General features: G+C 39.3%; 1 protein-coding gene across 2 annotated transcripts in view; it reads left to right on the top strand.

The window, feature by feature from the left end:
• The window catches only part of agpat5 (1-acylglycerol-3-phosphate O-acyltransferase 5 (lysophosphatidic acid acyltransferase, epsilon)), a 68,111-nt gene that overhangs the window by 21,412 nt on the left and 26,806 nt on the right, over positions 1–19,893 (top strand). For both annotated transcript variants that reach the window (XM_058794858.1, XM_058794859.1), the window contains one exon: positions 15,111–15,201. In XM_058794858.1, the coding sequence (XP_058650841.1) occupies positions 15,111–15,201 (91 nt within the window). The remainder of the gene's footprint in view (positions 1–15,110; positions 15,202–19,893) is intronic.

The following is a 19,893-nucleotide window of genomic DNA, read 5'->3' as shown; positions in this document are numbered from 1 at the left end:
CAAAAGCTTTTTTATTTCAGATAAATGCTGATCTTTGGATCTTTCTATTCATCAAAGAATCCATTAATAATAATAAATATTTCTTGAGCAGCAAATCATCATATTAGAATGATTTCTGAACGATCATGTGACACTGAAGACTGGAGTAATGATCCTGAAAATTCATCTTTGATCACAGGAATAAATTACATTTTAAAATATATTCAAATAGAAAGCAGTTACTTTAAATAGTAAAAATATTTCACAATATTACTGCTTTTGCTGTATTTTGGATAAAATAAATGCAGGCTTGGTGAGCAGAAGAGAATTCTTAAAAAAAAAAATCATTCAAAATCTTACTGTTCAATAAATTTTGACTGGTAGTGTAGATATGTATCATTGCATCTAGTTTTGATAAAAAAATGTCAGGTCTGACAATATCGTGTCTTTTCGAATTTAAATCTAGATTTATTCGCATTGGCTCATGGAAACCTCTATGAACACACTTGACATGACTTGGCCAAAAAATCGCTTGTGGACGAATTTAAGTTTTATTAAAAAGTGTTTGCGTATTCTGCACTAATGGTGCGCGCACACAGGATAGATGCCTGCCTCCGTTGCGAGTCCCGATCAAGCACTTTACCGATTCAACTGCTCTCCTCTGCTCCTCCTGCCTGGCTCTGTACGCCGCATCATTCACCACAGAGCAAGCCTGTTCTTGATAAAGCTGCTGTGAAAACGTGGGAAAAGCCGACGAGGAAGAAGTTGGAGTTTGAAGCGTTCTTTATATAGGTAGAGAAAAACACTTCATGGCTCCGTCTATAGCGCATTGTGATTGGGTGGTTTATGCTGTCAATACAGGAGACAAACCAATGGGCCACTAGCTGCTCGTAGTCCCTGCGTGATGGTCCTTGGCAAAAAAAATAAATGATAAATTCTGTCGGCCCCTTCAGTGCGTCGGCCCACCGGGAAAATGCCCGGTATGCCAGATTGACAGTCCAGTCCTGATGTTAACTATCTTTTAATCAAAACATAAAACATTATTCACTCCGTTTGTATCTGCGAGGCGTCCAATACACATTTTCCCTTTGTGTTAGCGTCAGTATTTATGGCTGTGTAATGTCTGACTTGAGTCTTGGTAATGTATTTTGCCCCGCCCCCAAACATATGATTCGACTATCTGCAAAATTAGAAAATTCCGATTCGACTATGAAAATCCGTAGTCGGGGACACCCCATTATATATTTATATTTATTTATATATATATATATATATGTATTATGTATGTATGTGTATATATGTATATGTACAGAAAGTATTCAGACCCCCTTAAATTTTTCACTCTTTGTTATATTGCAGCCATTTGCTAAAATCATTTAATTTCATTTTTTTTCCTCAATGTACACACAGCACCCCATATTGACAGAAAAACACAGAATTGTTAACATTTTTGCTGATTTATTAAAAAAGAAAAAACGAAATATCACATGGTCCTAAGTATTCAGACCCTTTGCTCAGTATTTAGAAGCACCCTTTTGATCTAATACAGCCATGAGTCTTTTTGGGAAAGATGCAACAAGTTTTTCACACCTGGATTTGGGGATCCTCTGTCATTCCTCCTTGCAGATCCTCTCCAGTTCTGTCAGGTTGGATGGTAAACGTTGGTGGACAGCCATTTTTAGGTCTCTCCAGAGATGCTCAATTGGGTTTAAGTCAGGGCTCTGGCTGGGCCATTCAAGAACAGTCACGGAGTTGTTGTGAAGCCACTCCTTCGTTATTTTAGCTGTGTGCTTAGGGTCATTGTCTTGTTGGAAGGTAAACCTTCGGCCCAGTCTGAGGTCCTAAGCACTCTGGAGAAGGTTTTCGTCCAGGACGTCCCTGTACTTGGCCGCATTCATCTTTCCCTCGATTGCAACCAGTCGTCCTGTCCCTGCAGCTGAAAAACACCCCCACAGCATGATGCTGCCACCACCATGCTTCACTTTTGGGACTGTATTGGACAGGTGATGAGCAGTGCCTGGTTTTCTCCACACATACCGCTTAGAATTAAGGCCAAAAAGTTCTATCTTGGTCTCATCAGACCAGAGAATCTTATTCAGGTGTTTTTAGCAAACTCCATGCGGGCTTTCATGTGTCTTGCACTGAGGAGAGGCTTCCGTCGGGCCACTCTGCCATAAAGCCCCGACTGGTGGAGGGCTGCAGTGATTGTTGACTTTCTACAACTTTCTCCCATCTCCTGACTGCATCTCTGGAGCTCAGCCACAGTGATCTTTGGGTTCTTCTTTACCTCTCTCACCAAGGCTCTTCTCCCCCAATAGCTCAGTTTGGCCGGACAGCCAGCACTAGGAAGGGTTCTGGTCGTCCCAAACGTCTTCCATTTAAGGATTATGGAGGCCACTGTGCTCTTAAGAACCTTAAGTGCAGCAGAATTTTTTTTTTAACCTTGGCCAGATCTGTGCCTTGCCACAATTCTGTCTCTGAGCTCTTCAGGCAGTTCCTTTGCATGTCAGAGCAAATGAGAATCATGAGGTCACTGTGAGCTGTAAGGTCTTATATAGACAGGTGTGTGGCTTTCCTAATCAAGTCCAATCAGTATAATCAAACACAGCTGGACTCAAATGAAGGTGTAGAACCATCTCAAGGATGATCAGAAGAAATGGACAGCACCTGAGTTAAATGAGTGTCACAGCAAAGGGTCTGAATACTTGGGACCATGTGATATTTCAGTTTTTCTTTTTTAATAAATCTGCAAAAATGTCAACAATTCTGTGTTTTTCTGTCAATATGGGGTGCTGTGTGTACATTGAGAAAAAAAAAAAAAAGAACTTTAAATGATTTTAGCGAATGGCTGCAATATAACAAAGAGTGAAAAATTTAAGGGGGTCTGAATACTTTCCGTACCCACTGTATGTATATGTATATATGTGTGTATATGTTTATTATTAGTGAAACCATAGTCAACATAGAGCATGAAGTCTAGACATGTTTCAAAGGTCATAGATGTTTTTCAAAGAGCTTGTTCATGTCTATTAGACACATGAAAAAAGAAATACCAGTTTCCCATTACTTCTTTCTTCGCACTGAGCAATTTACTTGCATAAACCTGTTTACATTTTTGCACAACAGGGCAGCTCACTTCTAAAATTGCAAAATGTACATTTATTAGATTTGTTTGCCTCTCTGTGCCCACATACTGTATTTTGATGCAGCTTAATTCTCAATAAAACTGTTTTCATTGGTATACTTTACTGTTTCTGTTGTGAGACAACGGAATGAATATGAAATGGTGACTGAAACGCATCCCATTAAGACTACATAACCAGCTCTCCCTTCCGAGATGTTAATCTGCACAAAAATCCTGATAATCGAGCCGTCGTCTGATGAAATCAAATACACATAAGATAATGACAATAGCTGTGCTGTGATTTCGGCTATACTTGCATGTAAAATTAGAGAAGCAATATGATATCTGTTTAACCGAAAGCGCTGGTCTTCTCCGCCGCTCGCTGAACAATGCAGGCGCACAGAGATAGAGAGAGGTGTGTGTGCGTGTGCTGGGACAGCAAGACCTCACGCTCGCGCAGCAGTACCAGCGTGTCTCAGAAACTAGCCCATCCAAAGTACACACACACACACAGTAGTGAACACACACCCGGAGCAGTGGGCCATCATGGCCAAAATCGCAGTGTGAGCTGGGCTTTAGTTACATACCCAGTTTATTCTCGGCTATCTGCATCATCATATACAAACTTTATGAAGTATTAAAATTGAGTTATTGCAAACCCTTTGCAATTTGCATATTGCAGTATTGTACATTTTACCATTTCAAAATGTTGTGCAGCCCTAAGCCCTATTCAGAGGGGATTAGTTTTCCATGGGGTCATTAGAGAAATTTGTGTTTTACAGACGTACTTTGCAATTTTTAATCCCGTTTGAATCTGCCAAGTCTGTTTTTCCTTACACAACCTCTGTAATAATCCCAGAGTAAATTACCTACTGTTTTTTTTTTTTTTGGCAAACTCAGTGATCATCTGAGAAATCAAATGCGAATGTCTGTGATTGCCCCCAATATTTTTTCACAAAGCATTTAGGCCACTGTGAACTGGATGCTCTTACTACTCCGTGCGTTTTCTCTGTTTGCCACCCTGGCAAAGGAAAAAAAAAAAAAAAAAATCAAGAGCCAAATCGCGTTAACTTGTAAAAGGATCATTGGATGCAGAATTCACTTTTACATGTTGTTTGGACTGAATGTGTCTTGGCAGTGTGCACAACCACCCTATAATGATAAAAATCCAAAAATTATAACCCCTTTCTCAGATCAAGCCATTCGCAGATTCATGGCTGTGTGACTTCACATAGACCCAGGCCACTCCTATGATTGTTGATTGACATCGTTTTATCACAGACCCGCCCTGAGTGAGCTGTCAACAGTCCACCATTGTTTCGATGCTGGAGCAGGGGTAGACAAGAATTTCTTCTAAGCAATTGAGGTGTTTTGTTGTTGGATGTTATAATGAACATAGTCTCAGCCTCACACGTCACGCCCACGGACCGTTGGCTGAAAGTCTGCTGCATATGGCACACAAAAGTGGAAACACTTCAGGAGTTTCGAAGTCGTCATCGGATTGGTTGAATTATACAGATTTTTCCAACCTTTTTTCTGCCGCGGCACAGTTTTGATATGTAAAAAATCCCATGGCACACCACCAGTGTTGGGGAAAGTTACTTTTAAAAGTAATGCATTACAATATTGTGTTACTCCCTAAAAAAGTAACTAATTACGTTACTTAGTTACTTTTTATGGAAAGCAATGCGTTGCGTTCCTTTTTAAATATGAGCAGGGCATGATAGTTTTTAATATTAAGAAGTTCTATTTATAGCAAATGTAAAAGCCCTTTCACACCAAAAAGTGTAATGAATAAACCTCAGGCTGAAGGAAAAGTAAATTCACGTCTGTACAGTAGAACGCAGGAGAAGAAGTTTCAACACTCTTCAGCAATAAAAAAACAATGAAGCACAATTGTTAGTTTATCTAAAGTCATTTTTGCTTATTAGTATGATTGAACTGGATCAAAGGTCAGCAGCAAAGACATTGGTTAATAAAATGGGATTGGATACATTTGTATTTAACATTTAATTACTGCAGGTTTACGTCATATTCTGAGTTTGCATTTCACGGTTTTAATTCATTTTGATGAATACTAAACCTTTTTTTTTTTTTGCGAGTGGGATGAATTAATGCACATTCACATTTAATTATACGTTACTGACACTCTATCCTCCAATTTGATACTGTTAAGTGCTTTGACACAATCTGTATTGTTAAGCGCTATATAAATAAAGACTTTACTTGACTTGATATAGAACTAGAACTACAGTAACATCATGTTCACACAGCACACACAACGCCTCTGTACTTCTGATTTCTCCCAATATGGGGACTGGAGACTTGTCAGTCAATAAATGGGAAAATAAAGTTTTTTTCCCCCCAATAATTAAACTGCGCCTTCAGAGTTGGTATTTTGGCTTTATATATTATCAGACACTTGCACTTAATTTCTTAAAATCACACTCAAATGGAGTTAACAAGGTCTTTGACGACCGAATGACAGAGATCTGTTTTGTCCATCATTAGAACAGCCGCATCTGAGGTAGTAAATAAATAGCATCACATTTTCATTAGTTTGCAGGTTTAAAGTTTATTGTAGCTATGTGGGCACTCAGTTTCTCTTGTTGTTTAATACATTTGACCAAAATCTCACGATATAAAAGACGAACTGCTATTCACAGGATATTTAAAACGTACAAAAGTGTATTGGCTACAACTAGACACCAAATGCTAAGACAGACTGCTCTTTAAACATATAAAAACATTAGCCTTTATAGACAGCGTTTCTTGAGTAAAGGAAACACTGCTCTTATTCAAACATCAGTTCTTTATTTAGCTAACCTTGCATTGTGAAGTAGTAGACGTCTGTCTTCAAACTGCGCGGCGCGGCGCTTCATTCTGAATGGAGGCGGGGTGGAGTTATGAAGTTTGACTGACAATTTGAGGATCCAATGGCGTTACGAGGTTAAGTCACAAGCTCTTTTGAATGCTTTTCATTGGTTAAATATTTGTAAACCCCACAAACAGACATAACGATGACCGATAGCACTGATTTAAAATAATAATAACGAAATATAATAGAGATATGGAATTTTAGATAATTTTCCACGGCATACCCGACAACACTGCTTTAACGTTCCGCCTGGAAACAAAGATGCCATGACTCCAAACCCCCTCACGAAAGAAGAAAGCCAACTTGTTTACAGTTGTGACGACGAGTGCTTGTCAGGATCAACTAAACTCTGGATTTTCAAAAGTATGTTAATTGTTCAATATTTGCAGCATAGAATCTTTAAAATATGTCAGTTTTACTTTTATTGTGGCGACGTTTCCACGCCCTGAAATGTGACGCTGAACGAAACGAACTGTGATTGGTTGTTTGACATGAGCGGTCCTTGGCCGATGAAACATGCCATGGATTCCAGACCTTAGCCGTCAGTCTGAAGGTCTGGCTATGTGAGACTATAGTGAACATAGCAGTCGTCATTTACTCCTGACATCTGAGCCGCAAGATGCAGTGGATTACTTTTGTATTTCAAGGGAATGCGCCTCTGATCTACCTAAATGCGCTTGTTCGCACTAATCTTTTGTGATACAGCTTCACCTACAGAAGAAGTGAGTATAAGGTTTTTTATGGATCTTTGCAAATCGCCTTTCCTAATAATGTGCTAGTTAGCAAGTTCCGTGGCTAAAGTTTACAGTCTCCTGAGAACTGCTCGCTCAGAAAGATTGCTATCAAAAAGTACGCCTAGGTTCCTAGCTGATGACGAAGAATTTACAGAGCAGCCATCAAGTATTAGACGGTGATCTAGGTTATTACATGCAAAGGTTTTTGGTCCAATAATTAACAACTCCTTTTTTTCAGAATTTAGCAGTAAGAAATTGCTAGTCATCCAGTTTTTGATATGAACTATACATTCCGTTAGTTTTGCAAACGGGTAAGTTTCATCAGGTCGCGAAGAAATATAGAGCGGAGTATCATCAGCATAACAGTGAAAGCTAACACCATGTCTCCTGATAATATCTCCCAAGGGTAACATGTAAAGCGTGAAAAATAACGGCCCTTGTACTGAGCCTTGAGGTACTCCATACTGCACTTGTGATCGATATGATACCTCTTCATTCACGGCGGTCAGATAAGTACGATTTGAACCATGCTAAGGCACTTCCACTAATGCCAACAAAGTTTTCTAGTCTATTCAAAAGAATGTTGTGGTCAATAGTGTCGAACGCAGCGCTAAGATCCAGTAGAACTAATAAAGAGATACAACCACGATCAGATGATAGAAGCAGGTCATTTGTAACTCTAATGAGAGCAGTCTCAGTACTATGATACGGTCTAAATCCTGACTGGAATTCCTCACAGATACCATTTTTCTTTAAGAAGGAATATAATTGTGAGGATACTACCTTTTCTAGTATCTTTGACAGAAAAGGGAGATTTGAGATAGGTCTGTAATTAACTAGATCTTTGGGGTCAAGTTGTGGTTTTTTAATGAGAGGCTTAATAACAGCCAATTTGAAGGTTTTGGGGACATATCCTAATGACAATGATGAATTAATAATAGCCAAAAGAGGATCTATGACTTCTGGAAGCAGCTCTTTTAGTAGTTTAGATGGGATGGCGTCTAACATACATGTTGTTCGTTTAGATGATTTAAGTTTATACAATTCTTCCTCTCCTACAGTAGAGAATGAATGGAATTGTTCCTCAGGGGATCTATAGTGCGCTATCTGATGCGATACTGTAGCTGATGGCTGCAAGGGTACAATTTTATCTCTGATAGTATCGATCTTGGAAATAAAGTAGTTCATAAAGTGGAAATGCCAACACCTGTTGATGCTTTGTTTCGTTAATTTAGTCACTGTATTGAATAAATACCGAGGGTTATGTTTATTTTCTTCTAGAAGAGACAAAGTAATCAGATCTAGCAGTTTTTAATGCTTTTCTGTAGGATAGGGTACTTTCCCGCCAAGCTAAACGAAATACCTCTAGTTTAGTTTTCCTCCAGCTGCGCTCCATTTTCCGGGCTGCTCTCTTTAGGGCGCAAGTGTGCTCATTATAAAGTGCTAGAAAAGAGAGGGTCCATAGTTCCTGTTACATCAAGTTGTTCTGAGCTATTGGATATGCTGAGGAACTGAGATAAGTCAGGAAGATTATTTATAAAGCAGTCTTTTGTGGTAGAGATAATGGTTCTACCATATTTGTAACAAGGAGTTGACTTTACAGCTTTAGCTATATGGAATATACAGGAGACTAGATAATGATCTGAGATGATATCACTCTGCTGCCAAATTTCAATGCCAATGATATCAATTCCATGTGACAGTATTAAATCTAGAGTATGATTTCGACAATGAGTAGGTCCTGACACATGTTGTTTAACACCAATAGAGTTTAGAATGTTTATAAATGCTGATCCCAACGAATCTTTTTCATTATCAACATGGATATTAAAATCACCAACAATTAGGACTTTATCTGCAGTCCGCACTAACTCCAATAGAAAATCAGCATATTCTTTAATAAAATCTTTATGGTGCCCTGGTGGCCTGTAGCCACTAGCCAGTACAAACATCATAGGGGATGTATCATTAATAATTGTTTCTTTGGATAACGTTATATGAAGCATCATTACTTTGAACGAATTATACTTGAAACCCAACCTCTGAGAGATACTGAAAATATTGCTATAAATTGTAGCAACACCTCCCCCTTTACCTTTTGGACGCGGTTCATGTTTGTAACAACAATCTTGGGGTGTAGACTCGTTTAAGGTAATGTTGTCATCTGGTTTTAGCCAGGTTTCTGTCAAACAAAGCACATCTAGTTTATGGTCAGTGAACATATCATTTACAAAAAGTGCTTTTGAAGAAAGGGATCTAATATTCAATAAGCCAAGCTTTATCATGTGTTTATCTGTATTATATTGTTTTTTTATTTGTTGAACATCAATTAAATTGTTACTATTACTTTGGTTTGGTGACACGGTCTCTATAGTGTGATATCTAGGTGAAAAAGTTTCTATGTGCTGAGAGTTAACTGACTTCTGTGACGTGAGGCGGCTAGCAGACGGTCGGTTTAACCAGTCTGTCTGCTTCCTGACCTGGGCCCCAGTTAGTCAAATACGAACTCTAAGACTATGTGCCATATTTCTAGAGAAGAGCGGCACCACCCCAGGAGGGATGAACACCATCTCTTTTCAACAGGTCAGATCTGCCCCAAAATTTCTTCCAATTGTCTATAAAGCCTATGTTATTTTGCGGGCACCACTTCCAGCCATTGAGTGACGACAGTCTGCTATGAATCTCATCGCCACGGTAAGCAGGGAGCGGACCAGAGCATAATTACAGTGTCTGACATCGTACTTGCAAGTTAAGACACACTCTGGACAGTGAGGACTCTTCTAGGAATGACTCAGATGACGAATGTTTGCATTTTAAAGAGCTACTAATATAATTCCTGACAGTAGCCTTTTATTTTTAACTTCACGAGTTAAAATGTTACTCGGCCAGAGTTAGTTGGATTTTTCCAAACCGGCTATTGTCAGACTAAAATCTGCAGATTGTTTGAAATATGAAATCTCCTTACAGGGCATTTTAGTTTTAAATGTTGTACAAAGCATGTATATAAACTATGCTATATATGAACATAAATATGATAATAAACTATGATATCCCTTTATGAAAATTAAAGTTGGTTTTACTAATAGTAAAAGTGTGGTAACCATGTTTTTTGCAGGTTACCATTTCTATATAGGCAGCTTTACTACAAATACCATGGTATTTATTTAGTAAAACCATGGTTAATTTTCATAAGGGATATTAATGTTTAGATTATATTTCGGTACATTTATATAGCGGAATCACAAAGCTCACCTGAACTTTAAAATAGTTTGATTATAATAGCCTATTTGTGTAATTAGATTAGCCTACTCCTTTCAGTACGTTGTCTATGTATAGTTTTATACTTGTTCAAACTTTTACTGCAGAGGTAGCCTACAACATTTCTCTCCACTGTAGGTATGTTTAAACTTTTACTGCAGAGGTAGTCTACAACATTTCTCTCCACTGCAGGTATGTCTCAACATATATAGCAGAATGACAATAAATCTTACTTGACCTAATGTAAAAAAAAATATATATATGTATATTCAATATCCTGCGATCCAACAGAGGATAAGAGGTATGGAGAATGGATCAGTTTTTATAGGGAAAGACTGCCTAGGTAAATGTTTAGCCATGTCACTACTGATTTTTGAACTAATCAATCATGTTAGCAAACTTTACAGCACTTGTGAATTTCACTGACACTGTAGTAGGGTCGCTTTGTGAAAACATCTAAATGGTTAATTATAGAGATGGTAAGACAGAAACTTACCTGTTCCCCACTCATATTGGTCTGAAAAGGTAAAGAGGTGTTTCGGGTCTCGGGAGACTAGTGTAAATTGACCGACAGCACCATCTGCTGTTTTTGGAAAAGAAAGTTGCTCAATTGCATTTGTGAGAAAATCTGCTTTGACACGTGAGAGAATCAAGCCAAGTTTCCTCATAAAAAGGCAAAGGCAAATGAGTCTCACAGTTGTAACGCACGATACATATGAAAGTCGAGTTTTTCTTTGCAAAGCAGATTGTGTTTATTTGCAAAACACTGAATTTGTATAATTTTGGCACAATATTCACTCCATAAGAACTCTCAGTACTATGATATGGTCTAAAACCTGACTGGAAGTCCTCACATATATCATTTTTCTCTAAGAAGGAACATAGTTGTGGTGATACTACCTTTTCTAATATCTTTGACAGAAAAGGGTGATTCGAGATCGGTCTGTAATTAATTCTTTGGGGTCAAGTTGTTTTTTTTAATGAGAGGCTTAATGTTTGAAGGTTTTTGGGACATATCTTAATGATGAGTTGTTAATATTCAGAAGAGGATCTATTACTTCTGGAAGCACTTCTTTTAGGAGCTTAGATGGAACATGGTCTAACATACAGGTTTTTGGTTTAGATGATTTAAGTTTATACAATTCTTAATTTCCAATAGAATGAGTGGAATTCTTCCTCAGGGGATCTATAGTGCACTATCTGATGTGATACTGTGGCTTGACAGCTGCATGATTACAATTTTATCTCTAATAGTTCATAAAGTCATTACTACTGTGCTGCTGGGTAATGTCTGCACCTGGTGATGTTATATTTTTTTGTTAATTTAACCACTGTATTGAATAAATACTTGGGGTTGTGTTTGTTTTCTTCTAAAAGATACGTAAAGTAAGCAGATCTAGCAGTTTTTAAGGCTTTCCTGTAGGAGAGAGTATTTTCCCGCCAAGCAATACGAAATGCCTCCAATTTAGTTTTTCTCCAGCTGCACTCCATTTTCCGGGCTTCTCTCTTTAGGGCGCAAGTGTGCTCATTATAAAGTGCTAGAAAAGAGAGAGTCCATAGTTCCTGTTACATCAAGTTGTTCTGAGCTATTGGATATGCTGAGGAACTGAGATAAGTCAGGAAGATTATTTATAAAGCAGTCTTTTGTGGTAGAAGTGATGGTTCTACCATATTTGTAACAAGGAGTTGGCTTTACAGCTTTAGCTATATGGAATATACATGAAACTAGATAATGATCTGGATTATCATCGTTCTGCTGCAAAATTTCAACGCCACTGCATGGCTGTCCTCCAGGGCTTTTAGGCCAAACACTTCCGCCACATGGACGAGTCTGGCCCTGACTCATTCAAGGTGCGACCGACCTGGCTCTGCACACCACCAAGACCACGGCCCAGACGATTGGTAGGTCCATGGCCAGCCTAGTGAAAAGTAATCAGATCTAGCAGTTTTTAATGTTTTTCTGTAGGATAGGGTACTTTCCCACCAAGCAATACGAAATACCTCTAGTTTTGTTTTCCTCCAGTTGCGCTCCATTTTCCGGGCTGCTCCCTTTGGGGCTAGAGTGTGGTCGTTATATCACGGTTTCGGACCGTTTTCCTTAAACGTAAAGGAGCAACCGCATCTAAAGTGCTAGAAAAGAGAGTCCATAGTTCCTGTTACATCAAGTTGTTCTGAGCTATTGGATATGCTGAGGAACTGAGATAAGTCAGGAAGATTATTTATAAAGCAGTCTTTTGTGGTAGAAGTGATGGTTCTACCATATTTGTAACAAGGAGTTGGCTTTACAGCTTTAGCTATATGGAATATACATGAAACTAGATAATGATCTGGATTATCATCGTTCTGCTGCAAAATTTCAACGCCACTGCATGGCTGTCCTCCAGGGCTTTTAGGCCAAACACTTCCGCCACATGGACGAGTCTGGCCCTGACTCATTCAAGGTGCGACCGACCTGGCTCTGCACACCACCAAGACCACGGCCCAGACGATTGGTAGGTCCATGGCCAGCCTAGTGAAAAGTAATCAGATCTAGCAGTTTTTAATGTTTTTCTGTAGGATAGGGTACTTTCCCACCAAGCAATACGAAATACCTCTAGTTTTGTTTTCCTCCAGTTGCGCTCCATTTTCCGGGCTGCTCCCTTTGGGGCTAGAGTGTGGTCGTTATATCACGGTTTCGGACCGTTTTCCTTAAACGTAAAGGAGCAACCGCATCTAAAGTGCTAGAAAAGAGAGAGTCCATAGTTCCTGTTACATCATCAAGTTGTTCTGAGCTATTGGATATGCTGAGGAACTGAGATAAGTCAGGAAGATTATTTATAAAGCAGTCTTTTGTGGTAGAGGTAATGGTTCTACCATATTTGTAACAAGGAGTTGAACTTACAGTTTTAGCTATATACGGAGTTTACAAAAGACTAGATAATGATCCGAGATATCATCGCTTTGCTGCAGAATTTCAATACCATTAACATCAATTCCATGTGACCATATTAAATCTAGAGTATGATTTTGACAATGAGTGGGCCCTGACACGTGTTGTTTAACACCAATTGAGTTTAGAATGTCTATAAATGCTGATCCCAACGAATCTCTTTCATTATCAACATGGATATTAAAATCACCAACGATTAGGACTTTATCTGCAGTCAGCACTAACTCCGATAGAAGATCAGAAAATTCTTTAATAAAGTCTGTATGGTGCCCTGGTGGCCTGTATACAGTAGCCAGTACAAACATCACAGGGGATTTATCATTAACACTTGTTTCTTTGGATAACGTTATATGAAGCACCATTACTTCGAACAAATTATACTTGAAACTCAACCTCTGAGAGATACTGAAAATATTTCTATAAATTGTAGCAACACCTCCCCCTTTACCTTTTGGACGCGGTTCATGTTTGTAACAGTAATCTTGGGGTGTAGACTCGTTTAAAGTAATGTAATCATCTTGTTTTAGCCAGGTTTCTGTCCGACAAAGCACATCTAGTTTATGGTCAGTGAACATATCATTTACAAAAAGTGCTTTTGAAGAAAGGGATCTAATATTTAATAAGCCAAGCTTTATCATGTGTTTATCTGTATTATATCGTTTTTATTTGTTGAACATCAATTAAATTGTTACTATTACTTTGGTTTGGATGTTTTCTGTATTTTCTAGTTCGGGAACAGACACAGTCTCTATAGAGTGATATCTAGGTGAAAAAGTTTCTATGTGCTGAGAGTTAACTGACTTTGGTGACGTGAGGCGGCTAGCAGTCGGTCGGTTTAGCCAGTCTGTCTGCTTCCTGACCTGGGCTCCAGTTAGTCAAGTACAAACTCTAAGACTATGTGCCATATTTCTAGAGAGAAGAGCGGCACCACCCCAGGAGGGATGAACACCATCTCTTTTCAACAGGCCAGGTCTGCCCCAAAAATTCTTCCAATTGTCTATAAAGCCTATGTTATTTTGCGGGCACCACTTAGACATCCAGCCATTAAGTGACGACAGTCTGCTATGAATCTCATCACCCCAGTAAGCAGGGAGCGGACCAGAGCATATTACAGTGTCTGACATCGTACTTGCAAGTTCACACACCTCTTTAACATTATTTTTAGTGATCTCCGACTGGCGAAGTCGAACATCATTAGCGCCGGCGTGGATAACAATCTTACTGAATTTCGTTTAGCATTAGTCAGCACTTTTAAATTTGCCAAGATGTCAGGCGCTCTGGCTCCTGGTAAACAATGGACTATGGTGGCTGGTGTCTCTATTTTCACGTTCCGCATACAATAGAATCGCCAATAACTAGAGCACTTTCATCAGGTTTCTCAGTGGGTGCTTCACTGAGTGGGGAGAACCTGTTTGATGTTCTGATCGGAACGGAAGAGTGGTCTTTGACCCGCGACTATGCCGCCTCACTGTCACCCAGTTGCCCTGCTGCACGGGCTCAACCGAAACCGAACAATGTACAGGACTCCTGAACTAGTCGCATCCAAAGCAGTATCTACAGCCCTCACATTCTTACTGTCCTCAATTAAAGTTTGGATGCGTGTCTCTAGTTCTAAAACCTTCTCTGTCAGCTTAACTATTTCCCTGCATTTATCACATGTGAATCCCTCGCTGCTGACAGAGACAGATAAACTATACATGTGGCAAACAGTGCAAACAACAATAGCAGGAGAAGAAGCCATTACTCACCGTGATTGATGAATGATACCAACTTAACTTACCACTTACCACTGTTGTTTGATGAGCTCGTGAAAAACGGAGCGAGGAAAAAATAAAATAATAATAGGCGCGAATAGAAATGCAAATGGAACCGCGAGTGACAAGCTAACGGGCTAACAAGCTGCACTCACGGTAGCACAACAGACTGAAGCAATCGAACTCAGAGAGGATGCGAGTAACCCTGTAGAATTATCATACTCTGGGTTGGAATTAAGCCCTTTCTCTTTCATCATCAAGGGTGATAATAGGGTTCTGTTTCGGTCCTCATATTTGACATTCCCAGATTTTGTATTGTCACTCCATGACAGAACTGAGAAATGCCTACCTTTAGAATCTGTCACTGTCCCAGGACTGTGGTAGACTTATATTTTACTAACATTAGTAAGTGCTGCAGTTTTATGACTCAACTGTTTGTTTGTTTTCTGTACAGATGTATCTTGTCATCTTTCCAGAGGGAACCCGCTACAACCCTGAGCTCCAGAAAGTTATCAATGACAGTCAGGCTTTTGCTGCTAAAGAAGGTATTGTTTCCCCTCTATAAAGCCACCCTTCAGATCTGTACTAGTTGTTGTTGTTGTTGTTGTTATTATTTATTATTATTATTATTATTATTATTATTATTATTATTATGTAGCATTTGGACCAATCAGACACAATTTTGCATTTGATTTAACAAATCAATTAGTTATTAGATTAACAAATGCCCGTGCTGGAGAGCCTGAGCCGGTACCGGCATGCCCGGTGGGCTCCAACATATCTCAGTTTTGCGGTTCTGTTAGATCCTAGAAGGATGTGAGCTAGAACTCTTCTGAAACTTTAAGTTTTGCGCCAGGCCTTGCGGCCTCGACTTTCCATTCAACCAAAGCTCCGCGGACCTCAAAACCAGAATAACATCTTTGGAATTCATCACTCTTCAACCCGGAAGAACGTGATTGCGAGTCCAAAACCTTGAAACCATCAAGACTTTTCTTCCGAGACTGCATTCCAGACACACGGCAACAGCCATGGAAGTGCAAGTATGGTACATCTAACTAAACTAAACAGAGGTTTAGTATAAGTTATAGACCCCGTTATACACAGCGCTGATTGTTTTATTCAGGTGGTTAACTGACTCTTTCCATAACTGCATTCTGTTTTCTCTAATGGCTTCATTCATCCACTTTAGCTCCCCTTTTGTATATACGCGTGAGTGTATGTATGTATGTATGTATGTATGTATGTATGTTTGTTTAGATTAGTGTTAGCGTTTAGTTAATAAAAGTTGTGCACAAATTACATGAGTTTCTGGTTCTGCCTTGCAAATTAATGTCCCTTTACGATTTTCGATCCTTACTACATGCTCTAATGCAGTGGTTCTCAACCGGTGGGGCGTGCGAGTAGGCTACAGGATGGGAGGGAAAAAAAACCTGAAAAAAAAAATTGGCAAATTTTTTTTATCACTAAACTACTGTCATAAAAAGTTATAGTTTTGTGTATACATAACTCCTGAATAAAAATTAAAATGTGTTTGGACTGATTTAAAAAAAAAAAAAAAAGTTTTGAACAAATTTGATTGGTTTGTCGATAGTGAGCGCAAATGCAGGTGATAAGCGGTTTTATTAAGCGAGTCATTGAGTCGTTCATTCAAACGATTCGTTCAAACGGCCGATTCATCAAGAATGAGACGGATGTGTTGTGATCTTTGTTTGGATTCATCTGATCTTTTTTCGCTGCTAAAATAGACCAAAACAGTCATTATTTCGTCTAAAATGGTCTTCTCATCGGAGCTCTCTATCTCATTTTCAACCCGTGTCACCTTCACAGCTATATGACATTGTTCTTAGTATGAAGCCCTCATTTTGTCACTCCGATGTTCTGCCTTCGCAGATTTTCAAAGAGGTTTTTCCAGCCTTAAGTCCAGTTGTTACTGCTATTATCAACAACTCCTTAACAAATGGAATTGTACCAGCCTCTTTTAAACATGCTATAGTCCAACCACTGTTAAAAAAGCATCATCTTGATCAGCATAATCTGAATAATTATAGACCCATATCTAAATTATCTTTCATCTCAAAAGTTTTGGAAAAAGTTGTTTATTCACAAATTTCATCTTACTTGAGTACTTTTAATATTTTTGATAGATTTCAGTCTGGGTTTAGAGAATTTCATAGTACTGAATCTGCCCTGGTGAAGGTTACTAATGATATTTTATTTTCCCTTGACTCTGGTTCTTGCTGTATCTTAATCATGCTTGATTTAAGTGCAGCATTTGATACAATAGATCATGACATCCTTCTTCAAAGACTTGATCAAATAGTTGGTTTTCAGGGATCTGTACTGAGCTGGTTTGCTTCCTACCTTAAGGACAGATATTTTTCAGTGAGTCTGGGAAACTATTTCTCATCTCAGGCTAAAATGTCCTATGGTGTTCCACAGGGCTCTATTCTGGGTCCTCTTCTTTCCTCCTTATATATGCTTCCACTTGGTTATATTTTTCAGAAACATAAATTATCATATCATCTCTATGCCAATGACACTCAACTTTATTTTCCTATTAAAAACAATAACTGTTCTATGTCAACTCTGTTTGCATGTCTTCAGGACATTAAAATCTGGATGGACTTAAATTTTTTACAGTTAAATAATGATAAAACTGAAATAATGGTGTTTGGTCCAACAGCTGTGTCCACTGGCATTGTCAAGCAGCTTGGCCCTCTGTCATCAAATGTACGTGATCATGTTAGAAACCTTGGTGTTGTCTTTGATCCTGTGTTGTCTTTTGATAAGCAGATTAGTACTGTTGTGAAAAGCAGTTTCTTTCAGTTAAGATCAATTGCTAGAATCAAGAAAATGCTTTCTATGAAGGACCTGCAAACTGTAATTTATGCGTTTATAACGTCAAGGTTAGATTACTGTAACTCACTTTATCTGGGTCTGCCTAAATCATCTTTGAACCGACTGCAATTGGTCCAAAATGCGGCAGCCAGATTATTGACTGGCACCAGAAAACGTGAGCACATTACCCCGGTTCTCGCCTCTCTACACTGGCTCCCGGTTCAGTTTCGTGTTGATTTTAAGATTTTGCTTTTTGTTTTTAAGGCTTTACATGGTTATGCTCCTCAGTATATCTGTAATCTCCTCACTCCGCATTCCACCTCTAGATCTCTTGGTCGTCTAGTCAATTTCTTCTTCGGTTCCTCGTTCACATTTTAAAGCGAAGGTGACCGGGCTTTTGCTGTGGCAGCACCTAGGCTTTGGAACAGTCTTCCCCTCCACATTAGATCTACTCCTTCTCTTTCTTTGTTTAAATCTGCTTTGAAAACCCATTTTTATTCTGTATGTTTTAATTCTGTTTGAGGGTGTACAATTTTATTTGTCCCTTTGTTTGTCTTGATTGGGTATGTTTTTACCTTGTTTTATATTTGATGTACAGCACTTTGGTTGCAACTCCTGTTGTTTTAAATGTGCTTTATAAATAAATAAATAAATAAACTAAACTAAACTAAAATGTAAGTGACTTAATATTATTAACTTGTTTGTTGAACTGTCATATGAAATCAGTGTCACATTTTCAATCGTGAGGTGATGGTAAATTAAGTGATGGTCAATTGTCAGCTCTCTTGGTCGTCAGGTCGTGTGATGTATGTTGCTGAACTGTATTCAAATGTTATAAATATAAAAACACCACATTTTGAAATTTAACTGCAGTATGTCAATTTAGTTTATTTGTGTGTGCTGCACTCATAGACTTTAGAAAACGGCGCTCATTTGTTTGATTTCTCCTCGAGAAGCTGCGCAAGCCTCAAAAGTTTAAGGTCCTTGCACCCTGACTGAGTCCGAAACTGTCGTATTCGTTTTTTCATATTCGTCATTTGGTGGTTCTCAATTGTCAAAAACACCCCTCAAAATATTTGCTACGGATGCGACAAATCCGTGAAAATGGTTTGGCTTGGGACCGATGCGTTGGCCTATGCACGGATGATGCACGGATGGTGCGCAGGCAATGACGGGGCGTGAGCGTGGCCTAGCTACTCGCGTTCAGCAAGTAGCTCCACTTGTGAAATGGACACATTGCATGCTCCATCGCGAAGCACTAGCTGCTAAAAAAATGCCGGTTCTTTTTGACTCCGTGCTGAACCAATCCGTGAAAATGATAAATCTCATCAAATCACGGCCGTTAAACTCTCGCTTGTTTGGGGTCCTCTGCCAGGTGATGGGGTCAGGGCACGAACAGCTGCTTCTGCACACTGAAGTTTGCTGGCTCTCCAGGGGGCGGGTGTTACAGCGGTTGTATGAGCTGCGAGAGGAGGTGAAGTGGTTTTTGACAGAAATCAAATCAGATCTGGCGAAGCATCTGGATGACACTATGTGGCTTGCGTCTCTGTCCTATTTGGTCAATATATTTGACCGCTTGAACGGCCTCAACCTGTCTTTGCAAGGCCGCGAAACTCATATTTTGCTCCTTGCAGACAAAGTGCACGCCTTCACACAAAAACTAGACCTCTGGCATGGCCGCATCAGTCGAGGTAACTGCGACATGTTCCCCAGCCTTGCAGACTTCATCACTGATGCAGGCACGTCACACGATTTCTCCTCCCTATTTCAATCAGCGTCTGAGCACCTGTCAGCAATGAGAAAACAATTTGCGACGTACTTTAAAGAGGATTATCGCTCTCTTGCGTGGGTTCGAGATCCGTTTGTGTGCACAGCAAACGAGCTATCAATTGATATGCAGGAACAGCTTATTGAGCTGAAGAGTGACAGCTCCTGCCCTCTTTCGTCATTCTCGGCAGCATTGATGCAGGAATATCCTGAACTCTGTGACGTCGCCTTGAAGATTCTCCTTCCTTTCGCGTCGACATATTTGTGTGAGGCAGGATTCTCAAAAATGACTGTACTCAAAACGAAATACCGCAATCGTGCACAAATCGAGGATGATTTGAGGCTATGTTTATCAAACATTGAGCCAAGAATTGAGGATCTTTGCAAGGCAAAGCAGGCTCAGGTCTCACATTAACATCACCTACCTGCAAGCTTCTGTAAAACATGCAGATGATGCCTAGTAATAATAACAATAATAAAGCATAAATTAACTGTGCCCCAACTGCAATGAACCAGCTTTGGGGGGGCCCAGCTTGCAAAAGGTTGAGAACCCCTGCTCTAATGCATTAATACTTAGGAAAGTATTTTCTTTGGCCACGAAAATATCCTTTCTTAGAGTTGATATGAACTTA

The sequence above is a fragment of the Onychostoma macrolepis genome, chromosome 13, assembly GCF_012432095.1.
Source record: "Onychostoma macrolepis isolate SWU-2019 chromosome 13, ASM1243209v1, whole genome shotgun sequence".
In the NCBI taxonomy this organism is placed as follows: Eukaryota; Metazoa; Chordata; class Actinopteri; order Cypriniformes; family Cyprinidae; genus Onychostoma; species Onychostoma macrolepis.
Note: the sequence above shows the minus strand (reverse complement) of the source record. Positions and strands in the feature narration are given on the sequence as shown.